Raw genomic sequence first — 22,289 nt, forward strand, 5'->3', positions numbered from 1 at the left:
TATATATATATATATATATAGATCGTGGTCGAAAAATAGGTGGACAGAAAATAATAACATTTATTTATTATATTTAAACTGGATTTGTGAAACTGGCTCAGTTGCCCCTAGCAACCAATCAGATTCCACCTTTCATTTTCCAAAGAGTCTGTGAGGAATGAAAGGTGGAATCTGATTGGTTGCTAGGGGCAACTGAGCCTGTTTCACTTTACACCATGTTTGATAAATCTACTGTCCACCTACTTATGGACCACCCTGTATATATACATATGCACTCAAAAATTGGAAGAAAATGCCAAGAGCTATATTACTTGACCAAAAGCCCTTGTAAATAAATTAAATCTTTATGGTCAGGACAGAACAAGAAAAATAGTAGAAAAAAAAACTGGCTATGAAAAAGTCCCTTCTTTCTCTTCCTGCCTCAGAAACTGATGACACAAGATCTCCCTTCTCCTGTGTGGGCCTGGTTTGCTTCACTAGGCCCTCGCAAATCAGGCCCACAGATGACGTCACCGATGTCACATGACCAGGTTTAGAAGTGAAGGCACTACATACTTCCTGGTAGTGATATTTCAAACACTATGATCAGTGGAGGGTAAATCTAGTGAGTTAGGCTAGTTTCACACTTTGGTTTTTCGATCTGTTTTCTTCATCCGTTTTTTTGCAAAAAACGGATGAAAAAAACAGATGCATTTGCATCTGCCTTTTTTTTTGACGGACACAAAAATGTAATTGACACTACTTTTGTGTCCGTTAAAAAAAAACAAACGGATTTGTTTTGATCCGTTTTTGTTTTTTTTTTTTACAATGGAAGTCAATGGAAAAATGGATCAAAACAGATGCACACAAATGCATCCGTTTTTTTCATCCGTTTTTCATACTTTTTTTTTGCAAAAAACGGATTGCAAAAACGCAGTGTGAACCCAGCCTAACCCACTTTTGTCTTATGGCACATGGTTTGTGGGGAGTCCTGTTTAAAGCGAATGTACCATGAGGTACATCTCTTTTATTTGTGCTGTGCACTGGCCCGGTTCTAAGTACTGGGGTCAGGCCCGTCGGCCCACAGTGGGACCATATCACCTCCCCTCTGTGATATGGCTCTGCTTTAAAGATTTTGTGCTGGAGCAGAGGCCTGAGGCCTTTAGAAAGGGCTGACAATGACAGGCACTCAAACTGACTAAGGCTGGGTTCACACTGCTTTTTGCAATCCGCTTTTTTCATCCGTTTTTTGCAAAAAAAACAGATGAAAAAAAACAGATGCATTTGTGTGCATCCTTTTTGATCCGTTTTTCCATTGACTTCCATTGTAAAAAAAACGGATCAAAACGGATCCTTTTTTTTAACGGACACAAAAGTAGTATCAGCTACGTTTTTGTGTCCGTCAAAAAAAAACTGATCCGTTTTTTGTTTTTTTTTACAATGGAAGTCAATGGAAAAAGGGATCAAAACGGATGCACACAAATGCATCCGTTTTTTCATCCGTTTTTTTTTTTTAAAAAACAGATGAAAAAACGGATTGCAAAAACGCAGTGTGAACCCAGCCTAACAGTAATAAGAAGATGAGCCCAAGAAACAAATGGAACATGCTAATATAACCACCCTAGACAAGCATTTTTCATTTTTTTTACTGTAGATACACTTTTTTCATTGAATCTGAAGAAACTTTATGCAATGGTAGAAATTAGAATAACACCAGCTAGTGGGATATTCCAAACACCATTCCATTCTAATACCAATGCCTATAATAGACTGAAGTGGACACTGTGATTGGTACCACTCTCATGAAGGACTCATGCATAGGTATCCCATATGGAGAAATTCACATTCACAAACTGGAGATGCCTCCTGCCATTTAGCCAAAGGTGCTGTATTAGTTCACAATATGAAAGAACAGAGCAGGGCACTCACCATACAATTCATCTCAAATGGTGCGTGTACAGAAACACGCCCGGGAACACCGGGCGCAACATTGAATCAGCTTACAAGTTACGCAAAACAGCTGTCATTCCAAGTGGTGTACCCAGCGTACCTGACTGCAATCCAGTACATGGATCAATTGAAATAAATTGAAGTCACACTGTAGGGTGAGTGCCCTGCTTGGTTTCTTTCATATTGTGGACTGCCTATAATAAACCATATAAAACCTGCTAAACTAAAAGTTGGAGAGTCCTACGGAGTTAGAGGCAGCTTGGCATTGTGTGGCTGACAGGTTCCGTTTACGGTTCTAGTACAGAATGTGAGATATAACGGGAATATTGATTTGTAATTTGTCATGTTTGCAAGGGGTTGTCAAAGATTTTACTAGCTGTATAATCTCCTTCCTGAATCTTGACTGTGTACAAGCATAGAGATACATGTTGATGGCGGTGTTGGACAGGTCCAGCATGGTGCCAATGTCGGCGGCAATGTTAATACTTTTGCTATAGTCTCCTCGATCGATTTCATAGTGCATGGTTTTAATTAGGATCTGGGTAACAAATCGCGTGGAGCACAGATAGGAGAAGGTCATGGAAATAGTCACTAATAGCACCATTGACTTCACCCTCTGCTTCTTCACCATAACAAACGCTGAAAAACTCTTGCGGTTTTGCTGCATTTCACTGTACACTTTATTGCTTTGACAGATCTGCTTTAAAATGAAGCCATTGAGGGTAAAGATGATAATAAGTGGTAGGAAGTATACGAGAGTGTTCTGAAACCAGACCAAACCATCCACGTACAGCTTCGGCAATCGAGCACTGTAAACGCATGTAAATCCACTGGTCCCATTCAGCCGCCTTGACTCATTTGACCAAAAGTATGGAACGGACATGAGGTGACTGCAGCAAAAGACTGTGGCTATCAGGTAGAGCGTGTATCTTCGAGTGCACATCTTGGGCTTGACACAGACGGCTCGGATAGCGACAAATCGTTCGATGGTAAAACAGACGACGAGCCAGACGGAGGTGTTGTAAGCGCCATAATTCAGCACATCCCGGATCAGGCACCAAGGCTCTCGACTCCAGAACGGCTCCAGAGTATGGTACTTCAAGATTAACTCCAAGATGACAATCTCGATGAGGACCATTGTATCGGCCACAGCGATTGCCATCATGTAACAACGGCAAGAAGGCGAAAGTCCACAATTCCTTCTCCAGAAAATGAAAAACGTTAGGAGGTTTGCTGTAAGGTGAAGAAGATGCTATAATAAGCTATGTAAAATAAAAACAGGTTTTTTTTTTCTGTCCGTAAATCAGGATCCTGATTTACAGACAGTAAAAGGAACCATTGATTTCGATAGGGTCGCCTATACATCTGTTTTCAAAATGGATCCATGTGTGGTATGGAGCCTGGATCACAAAAAAGTAGGGCCTGCACTTATACAGTCCGTTTTTGAACCCCATAGACTTTCAAGGGTTTATCCAGTGTTAGAAACACATGGCTGCTTTCTTCCAAAGACAGCACCACTCTTGTCTCCAGTTCAGGTGCAGTTTGCAATTAAGCTCCATTTACTTCAGTGGAACTGAGTTTCAAACCCCACCCAAACTGGAGACAAGAGTGGTCTAAAAGCGGCCATGTTTTTGTAGCACGGGATAACCCCTTTAAAGGGGTTATCCAGCACTACAAAAACATGGCCATTTTTCCCCCTACTGTTGTCTCCAGTTCAGGTGCAGTTTGCAATAAAGCTCCATTTACTTCAATGGAACTGAGTTTCAAAACCCCACCCAAACCGGAGACAACAGTAGGGGGAAAGTGGCCATGTTTTTGTAGCGCTGGATAACCCCTTTAAGCTCCATCCACTTTAATAGAACTGAGTTGCAAAACCTGCATCCAAACTGGAGACAAGAGTGGTGCTGTCTCTGGAAAAAAGTGGTCATGTTTTTTTAAATGCTGGACAACCCCTTTAAAGGGGTACTCCAGGCGCAGGCCTTTTTTCACTATGGCCGCAGAGGGGGTGGATGAAAGCAACAAAAACAATTAAATGAAAGTAACAACATCCACAACAATGAAAGCAACAACGTCCACTTACCTCCTTGGTTTCAGCACTGCACCGCATCATGCTGTTGTGGTCCCCCAATCCCCGGCTGCTTCCTGGTCTGAGACGGGGCTCAAGACGTGACGTTTCAAGCCTGCTCAGCTATTCAGACGTCTCAAGCCCTGTCTAAGACCAGGAAGCAGCCGGGGATTGGGGGACCACAACAGCATGATGCGGGCCCCAGTGCTGGAACCAGGGAGGTAAGTGGACATTGCTGCTTTCATCCACCCCCTCCCAAGCCATAGTGATTAAGGCCACCCACCCAGAGTACCCGTTTAATCCCCTTCAGTCTGTGACTGAGGGTGACAACCACGGGCTGTGGCCTAAGGCCTACTGAACATGTAAATGTAGCCTAAAAATGGGTGTCTAGAAGTGTGGTAGTGCTACATCAGTGCCGAGCTAGCTGGGTGTTGTATTTGCTGCAGCTTCAAATGCATATATAAAATAAATAAAGGTCTTAAAGGGGTACTCCAGCAAAATATTTTTTTTTCTTTCAAATCAACTGGTGTCAGAAAGTTATATAGATTTGTAATTTACTTCCATTTAAAAATCTCCAGTCTTCCAGTATTTATCAGCTGCTGTATGCCCTGCAGGAAGTGGTGTATTCTTTCCAGTCTGACACAGTGCTCTCTGCTGCCATCTCTGTCCATGTCAGGAACTGTCCAGAGCAGCAGCAAATCCCCATAAAAAACCTACAAATCTATCTAATTTTCTGACACCAGCTGATTTGAAAGAAAGATACACCTTACGGTTGTGGTCATGGTTAGTAAGACATAAAGCAATATCAACTTACATGGGATCCCAATAATGGCCAGAAGTGGATAGAAGACCTTCTGTAACGTTACCATCCAGTGTTCATTCTTCATTGTGCAGCAGTAAGGACATCAGTGACTGGAACCGAATGTGAGACTGGTCTTTATAATCTCCCGCTGCTATAATGTATAGTAAAATTGGGTGTATTACCCTTTTGTATCACGTATTTAATCAAATTGCAATATTTAATACACGTCTGTCAACACAAAAACAATAAAGAGTCAGTTAATGATTAGCTGTCAGTGGGCGGACGATAGCTCAGACTCTCACCCTCCAGGAACAGGAGATAGGACTTCTCCAGTGATATAAACTATACACAGATGGAGCAGAGCTATGCTATATAGACCATTCCCTTTGGTGTATACATCCTTGGAAATTCTATTATTTATCTCAATTAAGAGTTATGATACATTGCTGGACCCCCTCATAATGGACCATCAGAAAGTACTAACCTCTCAGTTACCTTAAAATTCTAAGGAATCAGAAGTGAAACCCACTTAGACCTTGACACTCGAGGAAGGGGAAACTACACTAGATCACCACAATTGTCACATTAACTTTTTCACTTCTTTAAAGAGGCACCGTCGTGATTTTTTATTGTTATTATTTTTTTTTTTATTAAAAAATCGCAAGCAGTTTTGCACTTAACTCTATTTATTTTTTATTATTTTCTATTATTAATTCATAGGCCACTAGGTGTCTCCCTTCACTTCACATGTATACAGTTGCTGCGTGCCCACATTCAGTAGCAGAAAATCCTGGGGGTGCTCACATTGTATGGTCAGCTCTCCTTTCACACAGCACTAAAACCTCTGTAAGCACACAGCGACATTATACTGACTGAATGGTTACATAACAAAGAGCATTGTCTCCTGGTAAGCTGCAGAGATGGTAATAGAACTAGTCTAAGGGTCCTATTACATGAAGCGATTTTTAACGATTAACGACTAACGAGTCGCAAACGAGATTGTTTATCGTTAACCTGAAATCGTTCGCCATATTACACAGAATGATAGTCGTTAGTTACGATCATTATTGCGATTGTTACTATGATCGTTTATTCCTTCTGATCACAGCAAAAGAATGGACAATGAGCAATTACACTGAACGATTAGTGAACAAATGCAGAACTCGAGCGGGTGAATGTGAAATAACGGCGAACGGTTAACGATAATTTTAGGTTCAGATCTAAATCAACGATCAACGACATACGAACGATATTTCCGATCGTTGCCTGCAATTACACAGAACGATTATTGTTTAAATTCGAACAATGGAGGAGATTTATCAAACATGGTGTAAAGTGAAACTGGCCCAGTTGCCCCTAGCAACCAATCAGATTCCACCTTTCATTTTCCAAAGAGTCTGTGAGGAATGAAAGGTGGAATCTGATTGGTTGCTAGGGGCAGCTGAGCCAGTTTCACTTTACACCATGTTTGATAAATCTCCCCCAATATGACTATTTTTCGCACGATAATCGTCCCGTGTAATACGGCCCTAAGTTGGGGTTCGTTTACATAGAAAGATTATCTGCCAAGGATTTGACACCAAAGCCAGAAACAGACTTTAAACATTGTTCAGGTCATAAAGGAAAGCCTGAGATTTTTCCTCTTTTCAAATCTATTCCTGGCTTTGGCTTCAAAGCTTTAGGCCCCCTTTACACGTCTGGAAAAACCACCCGGATTTCCGGACCCACAGACTTTAATTAGTCACGGACACTCTTCCGCATTTTTCCAGAAGAGTGTCTGTTCCGAAAAATAGAGCCGGATTTTACAGGACATGTCTTATTTTTGTCCGGAATTCCGGTCTGGACGCCCCCATAGAAGTCTATGGGAGTGCCGCTATCACAGGCACTTTCCTGATGTACATCAGGAAAGTGCCAGGGATTCCGGATCAATTGAGAGCCTGTCCCCCCGACCCAACCCCGTACCCCACGCACAGAGATCACCCCGCCACCCAACCCCACCCCCACTGGACCGGACATCAGCTGCCTGCCGCCCGATCATCCCGTCAAGCCCCCCCCTCCCTCCCTCCCCCAGGGCCTGCTGATGCCGCCTGAAACACCCCAGCCCCCAGCAAGTTTCCCCGTTGATCCCGCAGCTGCCCCGCCCTCCCTGGACTCCTCAGAAGCCCCCCCTCCCCCTCGGGATTGAGGCTGGCAGGTCAAGATGGGAGCTCCAGCCACCGATTGGCTGAACAGGCTTTCTGTCAGCTAGGACAGGCCTTTTCCCCCAAATCGTGAAGTCTTCAGAACTCAGGGAAAATGCCTTTCTACGAGGGTCTCAAAGCCTAAGGCTGCATTCACACGTTCCGGGAAGTTGTCCGTGCTCACGGATCCGTGTGCACGGACAATTTTACAGCCCATTGCTTTCTATTGGGCTATTCAGATGTTCCGTGATTTCACGGATCCGTGATCCCTTCTGTTAAAAAATAGGACATGTCATTACTCGGAACGGATGCACGGAAAGGATTCCCCATAGAAATCAATGAGATCCGTGTTTTTCACGGATGTACACGGATGTGACAACACGGATGTGATGTAATCAATGTAATTTAAAATGCTTTAACACAGATCCATGCAAAAAAACGGACACGGATACAAAACGGATGAAAAACGGACTGTTTTGCACGGATCACGGAGGTTGCTGCCGGACCACAATCACGGACCGGGAAAAACACTGAACGTGTGAATGCAGCCTTACCCTTAGGCTTACGTTGTATGAACTAGGCCTAAAGGAGAAGTCTGGAAGAACATAACAATTAAGCATTGCTTACCTCTCCCCACGCCTGCGATAGGCCTGAAGCTCAATTTACTTTGATGGAACCAAGTTGCACACAGAAACTGGAGACCAGAATTGTGCTGTGTCTAGAAGGAAGCGGACACGTTTTTTTTTGTTTTTTTTTAGACCAGCAAATAGAAGAAATGGGAGAGGCATTAACCATTCTATGCAAAATCTATAAAGTTCATAGCATGTGTGACAGCTGTTTTGCACAACGCCTGTGTGCTTCTTCAGACACCTTCATCTGTCTGGAGAAGCATGCAGGCGCTATGCACTTTACGGATTTTGCACTTTTCTAAAAAAAAAAAAAATCACAGAACAGTGAATGCCTTCCCCATTTCTTCTATTTGCTGGTCTATTGATAAGTTTACTGCATCTACAGAGAGGAGCACACTGTGTGGTTTGTACCATCACTTTAAGGCTAGGTTCACACTATGTATAAACAACAGCCGTATTTCATAACAGCCATTGCTATGAAATACGGACGTTATTTTAGCATACAGTAGTGTGAACCTAGCCTAAGGGTGGTATTACACGGAGCGATTATCCTTCGAAAAATCGTTAAATTGTTCGGATTTGAATGATAATCGTTTAGTGTAATAGCAGACAATGATTAAACGGCTAACGAAAAATCGTTGGCCGTTGATAGAATTTGGACCCATTTTTAGCGTTGATCTTTTGCATGTAATAAGATGTCGTTTGGTTGTTCGCTGTTGTGTCAATTGCAGTGGTGACGACAGGACGAACGCAATAACGATTATAAGTAACAATTTTCTTTCCGTGTAACTGAATGATCAAAAAAAATCGCTTCATGTAATAGTACCCTAAGGCTGCATTCACACGAAACACGGACGTAGAATGCCTGTAACTGAGTCCCCTTTCCGCCTGGGCAGCACCTGTGATAAGATTCTGGGAGCAGGGGGGACAGAGCCGCGCGGCTGCTTCATTACGGTGCAGCGCAGAATTATACAGTTCCCCCGCTCCCAGCATCTTATCGCAGATGCTGCCCGGGCACGTCCGTGTTCCGTGTGAATGCAGCCTTAGACTATTTTCCATAAATATAGTAGGGCCGGTTGCACTTTCATTTGCTCAGTAAATGTCCATCTTTTTGTAAAGATAGTTAGAGGGCTAAGATAACGTTAATAAAGCAGAGTCCCTTTTAGTCTCTGCCTCCCTCCAAAAGTTTGTTGAAAAGCCCAGAATACCCGTAGGCTATGTTCACATAACATATTTTCGTAAAAGTTCGGCAGTTGTTGCAATCGGCAACAACGACCGTACTTTTTACGAAAACATATGTTGCCTTTTCTTCTATGGAATCCCAGCCAGAACATATACACATAGTATATGCTCCAGCTGGGATCTCTCGCGGCGCCATAGAAAACGGACACGTCAGTTTTCTGTGACCGTTATTCAGTGAATAGCGGTCGCAGAAAACCCTGCCAGTGCACACTATGGAGTGAGCGGCTCCATAGTGTGCAGTGGGGAGGTACTGCAGTACTGGCCGGGGTCACGGAACGGCCGGTCTCTTACGTAGTCTGCACACAGCCTTAAGATGATAGGACAGTTGCAGGGTTTGCGTAGCTCACACAACAAATACTGTGAAAGTGGACAAAAATAATTAAAGCAAGACATAAATAAAACGCTATGGATTTTATTACTTCTGATTGAAGAGATGGCAGCAATTATGAAATGTAATGACTGTTACAAAAAGAAACCAAAAACCAGCAGCAAGACTAGCACCATGAAAGCAAGAGCACTGCTCATTCATCTTTCAGCAAATCCCATTGCGCATTGGTTGCTGTACTTATGCACTTATTTGAGTTCCGGGTTCCCCCCCTTCCAAGACTTGAGGAGACCCTCACTTGCAGCGAGAAGGAAAAGACAGCGAGCGTCTCCCGCTTCTATCTAATAATCATCAGTGGGTCTGAACACCCAGACCGATCAAAATGTTTACTCTGTCTCTAGAGCAGGGATGGGGAACCTTCGGCCCTCCAGCAGTTGCAAAACTACAATTCCCATCATTCCTGGACAGCCAAAGCTTTAGCTTTGGCTGTCCAGGCATGATGGGAATTGTAGTTTTGCAACAGCTGGAGGGCTGAAGGTTCCCCATCCCTGCTCTAAACATGTCAAAGTTTTTTTTTTTAAGTGGTCACATCTATGTAAGAAAGATCTCCAGATTTTTTTTTTTTTTTTTTTTTATGTATGCTTCCTCACCAGCAATATTTTACCATGGTAGAACCTGTACATCCCCCTTTTATTAACTACTAGGTCTCATAAGCATCTATCAAACCCCTCCTGGCTTCCCTTGTGCCATCTTTTTTGTTACTATATCCCCCATGCCAAGACATCAGGAGTGCAGTAATATAGTATAGTAGAAAAGCCAGGAATGCAGTAATATAGTAGACAAGTCCCTACAATAATTAGCTGCAGGTATAATACTCCTTGGATTAACACTGGCCGTGTATGTGCTCTGTACAGAATGTTATGTGTGCTACGAGATGCCACATCCCACTGTTCTAGAGAACTCTTATCACATATGAATACATTGTGAATATGTAGTGAGTTAAAGGGACAGTTTCTAGGTCACTGATCTATCACTTGATGTCCTCAGATAGGGCTCAGAACAGAGAAAGTGCCACCGTCATCAGGCTCCGCAGCCCTGCAAAATAATGGAAATGGGATAATGGAAACTGCAGGCTGCCTTTCATGAACTAGGATTATGACAGCCTATTCATTAATGACGTTAACTTGAACTTGTATACACAAGACAAACACAAGAGCATCTACACCAGAGGTGTCAAAGTCAGGCCCTCCAGCTGTTATAAAACTACAATTTCCATAATGCCTGGACAGCCAAAGCTTTAGAGGGGCGCCCTGTAAATATTGTAAGAAAAAATCTGTATTAAATTAGTGTGTGTGTCTGTATGTAGCAGAGCTGTTTGTGTATGGTGATGTAGCAGAGGTGGGTGTGTGTCTATATACTGGTATAGTAGCACTGTAGGTTTCTGTGGGTATGTTTTTGTAGCAGAGATGTGTGTATTTTGAAGTAGCAAAGCTGGGTATGTATTGTGCATGTGTGGGTATAATACATTGTCATAGAGTGTTAAAGTGGCCCTGTCATTTCAATATACTTTCACTGATTTAGCCCACCAGGGAAGTTTATTAACGTAAAATATATTTTCTCTCCTATATTCAGTTGTCTAAACCAGGGGCAGGTCCTATAGGTAGGTGTGTATAGCAAAAAATACGGTAATCGGTAAATCCTATCCCAGTAAGTAGCAATTTAAAGCGTGTAAAGTTGTGATCACCATCTAAGTATATTTAAGGGAGAACCAGATGAGAAACTACTAATGTCCTTTAAGAAGCTGGAGGACTAACCCAAGTGTCCCTCTGTGAATACCACAACTTCCCATATAAAGCTTTAAAAGGTAAAAGACTATTAGCAACAAACACAAATTCAACAAGTTAAAGGAGAAGTCAGGCGAATTTTTTTTTTTTATTGAAGTATTGAAAAAAAAAAGTTATACAAAAGTTGTACAAATCCCCAATATACACCCATTACAGGAAATGCCTATAAAGTGCTTTTTTTCCTGCACTTACTACTGCACCAAGGCTTCCCTTCTTGGATAACATGGTGATGACCATCATCCTTTCCAGTAGCCACAGCCCGCACAGCTCTGGGAGTCGGGTCGTGACATCACCATGTTATCCAGGAGGTGACATCACCATGTTATCCAGGAAATGAAGCCTTGATGCAGAGAAAAAAAGCACTTTCTAAGCATTTCCCGTAATAAGTGTATATTGATAATTTGTATAACTTTTGGAGGGGGCAATACAATACTTAAATAAAAATTTTCACCGGACTTCTCCTTTAGGTAGCCAAATGTCACTTGTCTCAATACTATTTCATAGACAAAGGAATATCCCCTACATTAATACCATGGAAATTTGATGATTTTAATCATTAGACTTTAACTCTTTTTAATCCAGACATGAAAATAAATAGATTCCATCTCAATGGTTGTCTACACTTTGGCAGTAGTAACACAGGCGTCTGCTCGCACAGTCTCCAGTAATAGTTCAGTTTCTTCAGCTTCTGTTCATGTAGCTCCCAGGGTATAAGAAGTATCTGTCCGGCACTAGGCCATGGTTGAGAAGGGATACTTTGGATGCCACCAGTCTAGGAGATGGACGCTGTGTACAGGATCCAAAACAATCTGCACTCCTTGTTCTCCACGAGGTTTCTTGCCATTTAATACTGGGCAGTCTTGGAAGATGAATCTTACGCGGTGGTGTCTCATATCAGTACTGACATTTATAGTCAACTAAAGACAGACATGAAAGCAGAGAGATTACTCAACAATGAACCACTTGAACTGCCTTTGTCTTAATGGTTAAATAACAAATGTTTTCTTGTATACTTAGTCTATCCTTAAAGGGAAACTTAGACGAATATAACCTGCTGATACCTTCCTCCTCAGTGCAGTTCCAGTGCTTTCTGCAGTGTTACCCTCGGTCCGGAGCACTGCCCCACCCCCAGAGAACAGGTCAGCTTGCGCGAGTACTAACAGTACTCCGGAGCGAGGTTTACACTGCTAACAGCACAGAGGAGGAAGGTAAGTGACATACCTTCATCCTCAGCACCCTGTGCACATTAGGTAGCTATCAGGAGGTTAGATTTGTCTATCCTGCCGTATTCCCCCTTTAAAGGAAACCCTTCACCATGAAAAATGCTACTTAGGCTATTGGCACCATGTTATAGAGCAGAAGGAGCTGAATAGACCAATATATATCTTCATAGTGACAACTAAGACTGCGAGAGGTTCGTCGATCTCCTTATCAGGCCCCCGGGTTCTGTGTTTTGAATACACCTAAACCTCGGCTGTATTTATGACATTAAAAAAAAAAAAAAAGTAGGAGCCCAATATGGAGACTGGCGGGGGGTAGGGAGGTCGGACCCCTGTAATCTTTTACTTGACCCCTTACTTGTCCCGTTTTTTTGCCTGGACAACCACTTTAATAATACTTATTTGGGGTCCATGTGATATGGATTTTGAAGTGTACCTGTGATATAAAAAGAAAAAAACCTTCTGACATGTTAAAAGACGTTTTGATCAGCGGCAAAAGCAGGAAGCGGAACACTGCGCTTTCCTGCTGTCAGTTCTCTCCATCCTAAAGCCCCACGGAATTAAAAGGGGTTATCTAGTGCTACAAAAACATGGCCACTTTCTTTGAGAGACAACACGACTCTTGTCTCCAGTTCAGGTGCGGTTTGCAATTAAGCTCCATTTACTTCAATGGAACTGAGCAGCAAAACCCCGGCCAAGCTGGAGACATGAGTGGTGCTGTCTCTGGAAGAAAGTGGCCATGCAATCCGATTAGAAATTTATCTGATGGTTTAAAAATTATCAACACAAAGCTGTTTTTTGTTCAGCATAATGGACAACACGGAACGCTTACGGTTGTTGCTGCCACTTTCCGTGTTAATAACTTTTGAACAGCAAGAGATATTGCAAATCTGATTGCGGTGATCGATTTCTATTGGAAAAACATTCTATCCCCCTGTATGTTTAGATACAGAACAGTAAAATCAGTATTACTTACATAAGTTAGCGTCATACCCATAACCACAGGGATGAATATAAAATTCAGCGTAGTAACTTGAAGTAGGCAACAGTCCTGGTCTGGGTTGAAATGCACTTCTTTGTACTCTGCAGGGGGCTGTAGTCCATTAAGACAATGGTTCTTCTGCTTTGGAGGCTAAAAAATAAAACCAATGAGGATTCTACTTAAGACATTGTATTCCGTGTGCATAAAGGCTTGAAGCAACATAAGCACAGGAATGGGAAATGTATCCTTCTTATAGACTTGGTATGGGTAATCTATAAGAATTTAGGAGATTTATCAAACATGGTGTAAAGTGAGACTGGCTCAGTTGCCCCTAGCAACCAATCAGATTCCACATTGCATTCCCCACAGACTCTTTGGAAAATGAAAGGTGGAATCTGATTGGTTGATAGGGGCAACTGAGCCAGTTTCACTTTACACCATGTTTGATAAATCTCCCCCATAGACTTTTTCCTTGATTAAAATAAAAGCTAACCACACATTTCAGATATCCAAATCTCCTAATCCCCAAATGCCCATGCAGGCGCTCTGAGTAAGGAGAGGGGTGAAGGCGGCTATCAGATAACAATGAGAAAGAAATAGGAAATGTCCTGATCATTGTCTCCTCTGTTCCTGAAAACATCATACAAATCAGATTATTGACAGGTTTGGCCAATAATCTAATGCAGGGATGGGGAACTTTCACCCTCCAGCAAAGCTTTGGCTGTCCAGGCAAGATGGAAATTGTAATTTTGCAACAGCTGGAGGGGAGAAGGTTCCCCATCCCTCCTTCAATGTGTATAGTCATCGTAAAGAGGAACTCCAGCCAAAAAACAAATAAAAATTATAATTTTTTTTCCCCTTCAAATCAACTGGTGTCAGAAAGTTATATAGATCTGTAATTTACTTCCATTTTAAAAATCTCAACTCTTTTTATACTTATCAGCTTCTGTACATCCTGCAGGAAGTGATGTATTCTTTTCAGTCCAACACAGTGCTCTCTGCTGCCACCTCTGTCCATAGCAAGAGAGGCTTTCTATAGGGATTTGCTACTACTCTGGACAGTTTCTGACATGGACAGAGGTGGCAGCAGAGAGCACTGTGTCAAACTGGAAGTAATGCACCACTTCCTGCAGGTCATACAGCAGCTGATAAGTACTGGAAGACTGAAGATTTTTAAATAGAATTTACTTGCTATATACTTGCCGATTTATTATCCTGTGGAGTCGGGGGTCGACTACCAAGGGACCTGCACCCACCAGCTGGAAGCCAATTGACTTGAAGTCAGCACAGTGCTGTTCAGCCATCACATTTTTAATAATATTATATATATACATACACACACACACACAAACACATACATTGATCCAGACAGACTAGTAATAATACACTGCAACTTTAAGCACAAGTGATAAATAAATCGGCCTACCAGCTTTTTAAACTTGAAGTTAAACTCCCACAATGGCTCAGGCCTGCTTCCGTTCTCCACTTTTCTACACCAGAAAAGTAAACACTGAAAATCAAAGAGAAATGCACAAGTTATAATAATCGGCCAAACAGAGAAACCTACAGAAAAGGTCAGATGTAAACCTAGACCTTGTAAGTATTGCTATTACACCTGACTAGAGATGAGCGAACCGGGTTTGGGTTCAAGTCGATCCGAACCCGAACGTTCGGTATTTGATTAGCTGGGGCTGCTGAACTTGGATAAAGCTCTAAGGTTGTCTGGAAAACATGGATACAGCCAATGACTATATCCATGATTTCCACATAGCCTTAGGGCTTTATCCAACTTCAGCAGCCACCGCTAATCAAATGCCGAAAGTTCGGGTTCGGATGGACTCGAGCATGCTCCAGGTTCGCTCATCTCTACACCTGACATCTCTCTAATCTGCTCCCCCCCTTTCTTAAAATGTGCTATAACACATACAAGAAGGACAGAAAAGTGACTTAGTTGTAGAAAGCCAGAAATCCAGGATATCATCCTCGAAAATTTTATTGAAGTCTTCACATAAAAACAGATTTAACAGCAGTAGCTAAAAAAGTGACTTACTTTGGAATTTAACAAAGTGCTGGGAGTGGATTCGGGTAATGAAGGGTTTTTAGCCACCCTGGCACAAAACGGCTCGTACATGTGAAATAAGGAACGGATAACACAAGCACGGAGGGAGAGCAGCCTGTACATGCACTCCGGGAGCAGACGAACAGGAAGGTAGGCGCTCGGCTGGTAATGTCTGTAAAACAAGAAACCACATGTTAAATCAAAACTACAAAAAAAAAAAAAAAAAAAGAAAAATATATAAATCAACAAATATTTGCAAAAGATTCAGCACCTGAGTGTGTAATGTGATGTATATACTGTATAATGGATGGAGTATAACAAGTGACAACCTAGGTATTCCCGTGTGCACAGCGCTCTGAGGTCTCTGTGGCCCCTTCATTCTGGTTTTACATCTCAGCATTTACAGAAATAAAATGCATAGGTGTAAAGATGGGTAATTACTGATGGGAAAAATATCCAAAAGGTACAAAATACCAGACGTTTCCCTCAGTGATCAGATTATTTACAGCAGGAAGAATGAATACACACACTGGGGGGGGGGGGGGGCGGAATTTATCCAACATGGTGTAAAGTGAAACTGGCTCAGTTGCCCCTAGCAACCAATCAGATTCCATCTTTCGTTTTCCAAAGAGTCTGTGAGGAATGAAAGGTGGAATGTGATTGGTTGCTAGGGGCAACTGAGCCAGTTTCACCATACACCATGCTTGATAAATCTCTCCCTATGTGTGTGTTTGACTTTATTATTATTATTTTTTTACTGTCCCACTGTCTGATCGCCTGATTACAGGCACATTACATTGCAGATCTGCACTGCCCCGTATTGTGCCTGTCATAGCCGATCACATTCAGGACCTCAGGGAGGTCTCCGGTTGTCATAGCTACCATTAGGCCTGTGCACTTCAAAGAGATAGTAAACGGAGGAAGAATTCTCCTTCTGTTCTTCCCTATAGATCAGGGGTGTCAAACTCAGACCCCCCAGTTGTTGCAAAACTACAATTCCCATCATGCCTGGACAGCCACAGCTTTAGTTGTCCAGGTATGATGGGAATTGTAGTTTTGCAACAGCTTAAGGGCCTGAGTTTGACACCCCTGTTATAGATGCTGTGATCACACTGACCGCTGCATCTATAGGGTTAACTACCGGGATCTGAGCACTGCTCGAGTCCCAACTTTGCACGGGTGATTGGCTATCACTGAGTTTCTGCACCAGTGTCATCCAAGGACGTAACTGTACATCCGTGAGCGGGAACACACCGCAAAAAATGACCCCAGTCTTGAAGAGGTGAAGGCCATTTTACATGGCCGATATAGGGTCGTTGGAGATCAGCGCTCGCTTGCAGTGCCTTTCCAAAGACCTGTCAAATCAGCAGCACGATCAATCACTGCATCATTCTGGTGGCCATTAAACCACATTGTTACCGGCTAAACATGTCCCATTTACACAGAGAGATGTGCGGCCAACAATGAATTTTATGGCAGCGCTCTTCAGCTGATCTGTGGTACTTTCATGGTTCGTTTACACAGACAGATTTATCTGACAGATTTTTTAAGCCAAAGCCAGGAACAGACTATAAACAGAACAGGTCAGGAAAGACTGAGATTTCTCCTCTTTCCAAATTTAATCCTGGCTTTGGCTTCAAAAAATCTTTCGGATAAATCTCTGTGTAAACGCACCATTACACAAAGCAATCATGGCCTATTTGAGGGTTCCTAGGATCGTTCGTTGGCGATTGGCCTGTTTAAAAGGGCCTTTAGCTAATAAACTAAAGACTGTCAGGGTAGGAAAAACTAGTGATAGAGAAGCTGAACAGAATGATGTATCCCTTATATTGTTCTGTGCAGCTGATCCAGAGATATCCTCCTGAATAACATGGACAGTAAATAGTCCTCTCCATTATGTGCATGAGCCCAGTAGTCCTGGATATTCATGAGAAGCAGTAAACACCGCCCACCAGCTGCTGATTGGCAGTTATCTATCCATGCTGTGTATAAGCAGTCAACCAGCAGCTGGAGAGTGGGGGGGGAGGGGTGTGGCAAGAATCCTATTCTCCTGCATATTAGGAGAACGGCTGAACAGAATAATGTAAGTAATACACCGATCTGGCAGCATTTCTGTCACTATTTTATGCTGCCCTCCTTTACGTCAACAGTCAGCCCTTGTCACTGGTTACATGCCAACCATGATGGGTAGGATACAAGGCTGTAACACATCACAGATAACATGAAAACTCCCCAGATTCTGTGACTTCTATAAGACTATTCACTATTGTAATCTTCTTTATTTGAATACCGCTGCCTATTTTTTGGCCATGGGAAATAACCTGTTTAAAGCAATTCTAGAAGTTCTCATGAAGCTGCAGCCCTCTATTACTATATGAAGTTATATTTAGAGGCATTAGTATGCTACACCGCTTATCACACCTTTTGTACAATCTCATCCAAAAGACAGCAGTGCAAGTAACGGTCCAAGCTTTCTTACAAATAAGAGCAAACGTCATAACATCTTCCGGCCGGATGTAGGAGGCAAGTACAAGCCAAATGTCAATGGGATAGTCCCCTCCGCTGCAGTCTGCCATGCTGCTCTCTGGGAAAAGAACAGGAGCTCAATAAGAAAATCATAAAAATACCATCAATACTTTATACAACAAATAATCAAGTTACCTAATCTATATGAATGTGACAAAGATATAAAGAAACAAGGTTGTTCAGAATTACTATGTGAACTAGAAAGATTTCCAAGCAAAGCGTACACATCACAGAGCAGCCTTAGAAGCTTCCCCATGCAGACCCAGCTGCCAAGAAAAATCTGCCAATGTAAATGACCTATTTCAGTGCAATGGTGGTGGTCTCGAGACCCCAAGTGCACTGCTCAGGCTGGAAGAACAGGCAAGAACATTTAAAAGGTAAGTATTGTTTGAAAAGCTGCTGGATGGGCTGGACAGCGCACTTGGTGGGGCTCGGGACCACCCCCTGTGCACCAAAATAGGTCAGTTGCGTAACTATAACTCAGGAGCAGTTGCATGGGCTCTAACAAAAAATGTGGCTACAAAGGGATACCAGAAGACCACAAGAGGAACACAGCCACTGATCCTAACCAGAAAATGTGCATATTTATATAGCATGACTACCACAAAAACAGCGGCACTTAGGAGCATGAGAAGACCGCTAAGAGGAGATCAGCAGCTGCCTGGAAATATCAGCAGGTTCATCTGCGCGAGTATCTTACGTCCAGACGTCGTTTCAGGCCTCACCTTTTTGCCTCTTACTTTTCTTTTTCCTGGAAGAGGTTTCGTTACTATTTTCAATGTCTTCCATTTCATCGCTGCTCCCACACTGTCCATTCTCAGACAACGTGGACAAACCATCCTCACTGGGAACCCGAGAGGCCTCCAGGCCACAAAGGGCTTTCACTAAGAGTATAAAATAATAAATATACACTTATAAAGGTGCTAGCGTGAGATTATAACTGATCATTAGAGATTGATCGGCATTTGATAACCCGTGGCTGAAGAAGTTGGCTGCAACCCTAAGGCTGCCTGGAAAACATAAGATACAGCCTATGGCCATGTTCACATGGCGTAAGACACAGGTCGGCCACGGAACAGCCAGTGTCAGCGAAGATCATCACGGCCAGTACTGTGCACACATCTAAATTGCCTGCTGCACACAACGGAGCGTGCTCTGCGTGCACTGACAGGGTTTTCTGCGGCCGCTATTCAATGAATAGCGGCCGCAGAAAACTGACATATCAGTTTTTTTTGCGGTGCTATTTGGGATCCCGGCCGGAGCGTTTACTATGTGTATATACTCCGGCAGGGATTCCCTTAGCTTGCAGCACTACACAAGTTCCGTAGTAATCGCGGCCGTTGTTGAAAATCGGCAACAACGGACGTGCTTACTAAGGAACTTACGTAGTGTGAACATTTAGCCTATGGCTGTATTCATATTTTCCAGGACTCCCTAGGGCTGAATCCAACTTCTCCAGCCACCAGTAATCACATACCGAGACTTCCGGGTTTGGATGGATCTTTCTAGTCTCTAGGTTTCCTCTCACCTTCTTTCTGGACGGCATTGGCCACGGCCTTTTTCACACGTCCAGTCTTCACCACTGCTGGATCTGAGTTGGCAAAATCTGCCACTGTGACTGGAAGAGAAGAAATCCCTCAGTAAGTCAGATGGGAGGGTCACATTACCTTCATCTCTAGTGATTTATCACTAGAGATGAGCGAACCTGGAGCATGCTGGAGTCCATCCGAACCCGAACTTTCGGCATTTGATTAGCGGGGGCTGCTGAACTTGGATAAAGCCCTAAGGCTATGTGGAAAACATGGATATAGTCCTTGGCTGTATCCATGTTTTCCAGACAACCTTAGAGCTTTATCCAAGTTCAGCAGCCACCGCTAATCAAATACCGAACGTTCGGGTTCGGATGGACTCGAGCATGCTCCAGGTTCGCTCATCTCTAGTACTCACGCATACGGCACCAATAGTCTCTGACCAGCAGCACTGTTACGGCAGATTCCTGCTGCTATAGACATAGAAACCACAGACGTCTCGGATTCCGTATGGATTTTAGGGAAAAACTTCCCACCTCTCTTGCTGCGTAGGAACGACCTCGAAATCTCTGTGCACTGATGTAGGACAATGCAAGCGCCCTAGATAGAACCCACGCCGGCCAAGTTCCATGTATAAGCTTTATTAAAGAGAACCGATCAGCTCCCTGATGGAGTGGGGCCTGGCCGACGAGCCAGGCCCTGCATGATAGTGTGAGTGTGATTTGGCCCACGTACCTTATAGCTGAGGGCACAGCTCTCTGACATTGTGCCCAGCAGTCTATGGCGAGACAGCGATTTAAAAAAAAAAAAAAAAAAAAAAAATCCACTTTTAATAATAAGTCCCAGCTCCCAGTAACATGGCATGTGGGTAGGGCCACAGCAGCATGTAGGCGCCCCCAGTAATACATGCTTTCTGTACTCTCCGTGGGATCACCATCTCTGCCACAACCTGCTACTCTCTCAGTAGGTTTCTGCTCTCCTACCTCAGAGTAGCATAAACTAGTGACAGAGAAGCTGAGCAGAAGGATGTATCACTTACATTGTTCTGGTAAGAAAAGCTGCTGTACCCCTCTCCTACCTACAGGGGGCGCTGCATTCACTTTCCCCACACACGTGTCTAGCTATACACCAATCACGTGACGCCCGGCCTGCCGCGCCCCCTGCTGGCGATGACAGCTCCCCACACCCCGCTCCCTATACAGTGTGTGTAGATATCCAGCCGCCAATCACGTGACCTGCCGGTGACAGCTGCCTCTCCTCTCACCTCTGTGGGCGCTCAGCTCATCGGGCCGGAATTTCAGCCGTTTTCTGTTCCCTCTGCGGGGCATGGCTGCGGCTCGGTACGGGGGCACGTCACACAGACTCTGGGTGAGGGAAGCTCGGTCCGGGCCATGGCTACAGACCGCGGGGGAATGAAAGGAGAGGAGGTAAAAGAAACTGAGATCCGCCAGGGTCTTCGGCCATCATGGAACACGTCACTCCAGCTCCGTGTAACCTGGAAGTAATGCCCCTCGCTTCCGCCCGCCATTACTGTACACACTGGTTGGCAAACTGCGCCTTCCGAGGCTGGCGATACCGCACTGCGCATGTCAGAGAGCTTCTTACCAGAGTGGGCGTCATCAGGAGGGGGCGGGTCCTGCGAGGCCATCTCTGTATGCATCAGGAGAGCTCAGTGATAAATCATAAGGTCACATGATCATGTTGGTTACCAAGGGGACGCATTTCCGTGCTGCTAGAGGCGAAGGAATAATAGACCTCTTATATAGCAGGGAGAGCCCCACTATTTGATGGACGCCATTTTAGTGAAGTCATGTTTATATTAACCCCTTAAGGACAGCCAATTTCGATTTTTGCGTTTTCGTTTTTTCCTCCTTGTTCTTAAAAGGCCATAGCACTTACATTTTCCACCTAGAAACCCACATGAGCCCTTATTTTTTGCGCCACTAATTGTACTTTGCAATGACAGGCTGAATTTTTGCATAAAGTATACTGCGAAACCAGAAAAAAAAGAAATGTGTGGTGAAATTGAACACAAACATGCATTTTGTTTACGATTACTATGATATATAACATGTATAACTTATATTGTATCTGATGGCCTGTAAAAAATTCAAACCATTGTTAACAAATATACGTTCCTTAAAATCGCTCCATTCCCAGGCTCATAGCGCTTTTATCCTTTGGTCTATGGGGCTGTGTCAGGTGTCATTTTTTTGCGCCATGATGTTTACTTTCTATCGGTACCTTGATTGCGCATATACGACTTTTTGATCGCTTTTTATTACAATTTTTCTGGATTTGATGCAACCAAAAATGCGCAATTTTGCACTTTGGGATTTTTTTGCGCTGACGCCGTTTATTGTACGAGATGAGGAATGTGATTAATTAATAGTTCGGGCGATTACGCACGCCGCGATACCAAATATGTTTATTTATTTATTTACTTTTATTTAAAACCTGGGAAAAGGGGGGTGATTCTGACTTTTATAAGGGGAGGGGGCTTTTTATTGGCAACAACACTTTTTTTTTTTTACACTTATACTAGAAGCAGCCCTGGGGTTAGGGTTATTCCCCCTGGGGTTAGGGTTATTCCCCCTGGGGTTAGGGTTATTCCCCCCCTGGGGTTAGGGTTATTCCCCCTGGGGATAGGGTTATTCCCCCTGGGGTTAGGGTTATTCCCCCTGGGGTTAGGGTTATTCCCCCCCTGGGGTTAGGGTTATTCCCCCTGGGGTTAGGGTTATTCCCCCTGGGGTTAGGGTTATTCCCCCTGGGGTTAGGGTTATTCCCCCCTGGGGTTAGGGTTATCCCCCCTGGGGGAATTCTAGTATATACACTTTGATCTCTCATTGAGATCTTTGCTGTATACTTATACAACAAAGATCAATCAGATCGGCACTCGTTTGCTTTCAGCTGCTGGAGCCGAAAACAAACAAGTGCTGAGTTGGGATCAGCGTCAT

General features: G+C 43.5%; 2 protein-coding genes across 2 annotated transcripts; both read right to left on the reverse strand.

The window, feature by feature from the left end:
- Window positions 1–2,224: 2,224 nt before the first annotated feature.
- LOC138767371 (probable G-protein coupled receptor 139) lies at window positions 2,225–3,091 on the reverse strand. The gene has a single exon (XM_069944870.1). It carries the CDS (start codon window positions 3,089–3,091, stop codon window positions 2,225–2,227), a length of 867 nt encoding a protein of 288 aa, XP_069800971.1.
- An 8,460-nt stretch (window positions 3,092–11,551) lies between these two features.
- Window positions 11,552–20,951, reverse strand: TMEM183A (transmembrane protein 183A). The gene is made up of 8 exons (XM_069945385.1): window positions 20,597–20,951; window positions 19,332–19,421; window positions 18,529–18,687; window positions 17,699–17,861; window positions 15,269–15,449; window positions 14,645–14,728; window positions 13,213–13,368; window positions 11,552–11,933 (listed from the first exon to the last, which is right to left on the reverse strand). The coding sequence occupies exons 1-8, from the start codon at window positions 20,658–20,660 to the stop codon at window positions 11,748–11,750; spliced, it is 1,083 nt and encodes a 360-aa protein (XP_069801486.1). The 5' UTR covers window positions 20,661–20,951; the 3' UTR covers window positions 11,552–11,747.
- Between the last annotated feature and the right edge of the window lie 1,338 nt (window positions 20,952–22,289).

The sequence above is a fragment of the Dendropsophus ebraccatus genome, chromosome 11 (genome assembly GCF_027789765.1).
Source record: "Dendropsophus ebraccatus isolate aDenEbr1 chromosome 11, aDenEbr1.pat, whole genome shotgun sequence".
Classification (NCBI taxonomy): Eukaryota; Metazoa; Chordata; class Amphibia; order Anura; family Hylidae; genus Dendropsophus; species Dendropsophus ebraccatus.

What these genes read in the sequence shown, in the direction of transcription:
- LOC138767371 (XM_069944870.1), bottom strand. Translation starts at nt 3,091, where the DNA reads ATGGCAATCGCTGTGGCCGATACAATGGTCCTCATCGAGATTGTCATC.
- TMEM183A (XM_069945385.1), bottom strand. Translation starts at nt 20,660, where the DNA reads ATGCCCCGCAGAGGGAACAGAAAACGGCTGAAATTCCGGCCCGATGAG. An exon ending in GAAAAGTAAGAGGCAAAAAG is followed by an intron (nt 17,862 to 18,528) that starts GTGAGGCCTGAA and finishes TTCTTTTCCCAG; the next exon opens with AGAGCAGCATGGCAGACTGC. An exon ending in GCACTTTGTTAAATTCCAAA is followed by an intron (nt 14,729 to 15,268) that starts GTAAGTCACTTT and finishes TTTGATTTTCAG; the next exon opens with TGTTTACTTTTCTGGTGTAG.